Source organism: Trypanosoma grayi (genome assembly GCF_000691245.1).
Source record: "Trypanosoma grayi strain ANR4 Tgr_368_V1, whole genome shotgun sequence".
Classification (NCBI taxonomy): Eukaryota; Euglenozoa; class Kinetoplastea; order Trypanosomatida; family Trypanosomatidae; genus Trypanosoma; species Trypanosoma grayi.
Genome location: NW_008825987.1, coordinates 1 through 2,626, shown reverse-complemented (window position 1 = coordinate 2,626; position 2,626 = coordinate 1). Strand labels below are relative to the sequence as shown.

The 2,626-nt window shown below is 53.1% G+C and overlaps 1 protein-coding gene across 1 annotated transcript; it reads left to right on the top strand.

Annotated features, from left to right (window-relative positions):
* Positions 1-339: 339 nt before the first annotated feature.
* Positions 340-1,773, top strand: DQ04_03681000 (glycogen synthase kinase-3 alpha; the record flags this gene model as incomplete). Its single annotated transcript, XM_009313022.1, has 1 exon — positions 340-1,773. The coding sequence occupies one exon, from the start codon at positions 340-342 to the stop codon at positions 1,771-1,773; it is 1,434 nt and encodes a 477-aa protein (XP_009311297.1).
* Positions 1,774-2,626: the final 853 nt, after the last annotated feature.

Genomic DNA, 2,626 nt, shown 5'->3' with positions numbered 1-2,626 from the left:
TTTTTTTTTTTTTGCTGTGTGTGTGTGTGTGTGCGTGCAGCCACAACATCCCGCTCGGTGCTTCTCTCTGTGTGAGCTGTATAGGCGTGCGCACACGGGTCCACGCCACTGTCAACTGATGCGACCTCTCTCTCTCTCTCTCTCTCTCTCTCTCTCTGTCTCCTCCTCGTCCTGCTGCTGCCGTGACAGTTGTTGCTGACAGAAGGGGAAGGTGCACTGCGAGCACCGGCTAAAGGGGGAAAAGGCTAAAAATAAAGAAGCAAATACAGGCAATTCGAAGTGAAACCAGAAAACAAACAAAGAAAAGAAAAACAAGAAATAAAGGTGTAGGGGAAAGGGATGCGACACACAGAGGCAGCTGAGAGCGTAAACACCTCACCACTCTTCACGAATAGCGAGGTGCTCCAGGAGTCCCCCCACACACAGAACCCCGGATCCACTGCGAGTGAACAGGCGACGTACGAGCCGCTGCGGGTGCTTGGCCGTGGGTCGTTTGGTGTCGTCATGATGGCGAGGGTGCGCGGGACTGGAAGAACGGTGGCGGTGAAGAAGGTTCTTTTCGATGGTCGTCTGCATCACCGTGAGCTTACGCTCCTGCGTGACCATCTCGGTCCCCAGGCACGTTGTGGGGAATACGCAATGGGCAGTCACGGTAGCCAACACAGCAGTAGCAATAATAGCAATAGCATCAGCAAGAGTCTCGGAAGCAATGCCGCGGTGGAGGCGGGTTCCACGCCAAATGGGTACTTCACGGTGGTGCCGACAACGCTGCCGTATCACCCGAATATTGTGCAGCTGCTGGATCACTTTTCTGCCTGCGGCCCCAACGGCGAGCAGTATCTCTATATCGTGATGGATTATCTGCCGCTAGACATCCACCGTCTGCACTATATGTATGTGCGACAGAGCCAACAGCGGATGCCGCTCATCCTATTGAAGGCTGCTATGTTTCAACTTGCGCGAGCGCTTGTGTTTCTGCACGCGCGCGGTATATGTCACCGCGACGTCAAACCCAGCAACGTGCTTATTGACCCTGAAACAGGGCTTGTAAAGCTCTGCGATTTTGGCAGCGCCAAAGTGATGCAACCACTGGGAGCTAAGGGACCGCGGGAGAAGAATGTATCGTACATTTGTTCCCGATACTATCGAGCCCCAGAGCTATTACTAGGATCTCTGTACTACCACTTACATGTAGATATGTGGGCATACGGCTGTGTGCTCGCTGAGCTTCTCTGTGGCAATGTGTTGTTCAAGGGAGCCACCACCGTTGATCAAATGGCGGAAATTTTTAAAGTTCTTGGGGCGCCCTCACGCAAGGAGTTATATGTGCTTAACCCACAAACTGTGGAGGCGATCATGCATACAAGTGAGACATGCTTTGGAGAAGCGCCACTCTCACCGAGCAACGCGGACGCCGGAAGCAGCGATTACCTGCAGCGCTACCACAACCTTAGCATTAAGTCGATGCAGTGGCAAAGCGTTCTTCCCCCTAGCACCCCACCGGCTGCGGTGTCGTTGATAGGGCAGCTGCTGCGGTACACACCGGACGAGCGCCTCTCTGCAAAGGAGGTTTTGGAGCACCATTTCTTTGACGAACTCTTTGCTGACGACGCTCGGCTGCCGAGCGGCGCACCATTTCCTGTTAGCATGTTCCAAGTAACTGCTGAGGAGAGTGAAATATTGCCACAGTGGCTGCTGGAGCGTATGGCAACAGCAGAGAAACTGGCAGAGCGATGCAATACAAGTCACCGTGGACAAGGTGTGGATCAGTAACAGTAAGCAGCAATCGTGTCTGGTGTGTGAAACAGTGCTCGAACGAAATGTCCCCCTTTTTTAGGCATCATGTCACGTAGAAACAGTAAGAGTGAGAGTACGGAGAGACAGGTTGAAGCAAAGATCATTCCCGTCTAACTTGATACAATGGTGCGCGTGCACGCAACACAAAATGGGAAGAAAAAAGATGATAACAAAGAACTATGAGATGAATGGTGAAATTGTTGATTGTACTGTGTGTGACGAGAAACCTTCACGGTGAGGTAGTGGCTTTTTTTTTGTTTTGTTTCTTGGACGGTATGTGCGACATGCCAACGGCACGCTGAACGCCGACGGCGGCAGAAAATTTCTAACTCACTCACTCACTCAGTTGCCCACTGTTTGAGAGCATCATCTGTGCATACTTGCAAGGAGTGGATATGGGTGGCGGCAGCGTCAATGAAGAGAGCCACGGGCAGGGCAAGCGGACGAGGAAAGGGAGGGGGAAAGAGATAAAGTGTATATGTGCGAGGAGAGGGGGGAAGGGGGGAGATTGGGGCTCTGTGGACGATGGGTATCCTGTGCGGTTGTTGTGCCGCCGACTTTGGGTACGTGCCTCACTCTATGCCCTTGCGCCTCCGACCCGTGTGATTGTTGCATCGCCGCCCTTCTCCCTCGGCCCCTTGCCCCATTTCGGAGTGCACCCCTCCGCCCGTGTCGGTTCATGTGTGTGCAGTTCGTCTATGCTGTTCTATTGCGGCAGGTGTGCGGTTGGTGTCTGCCGCCCTCTGTCTGTCTTAGTGCGTTTGAATTCCTTTTTTTCCTTCTTATTTCAAGTTGTTGTTGATGGAGAGGGAAGGAGGGAGGGGGGGGG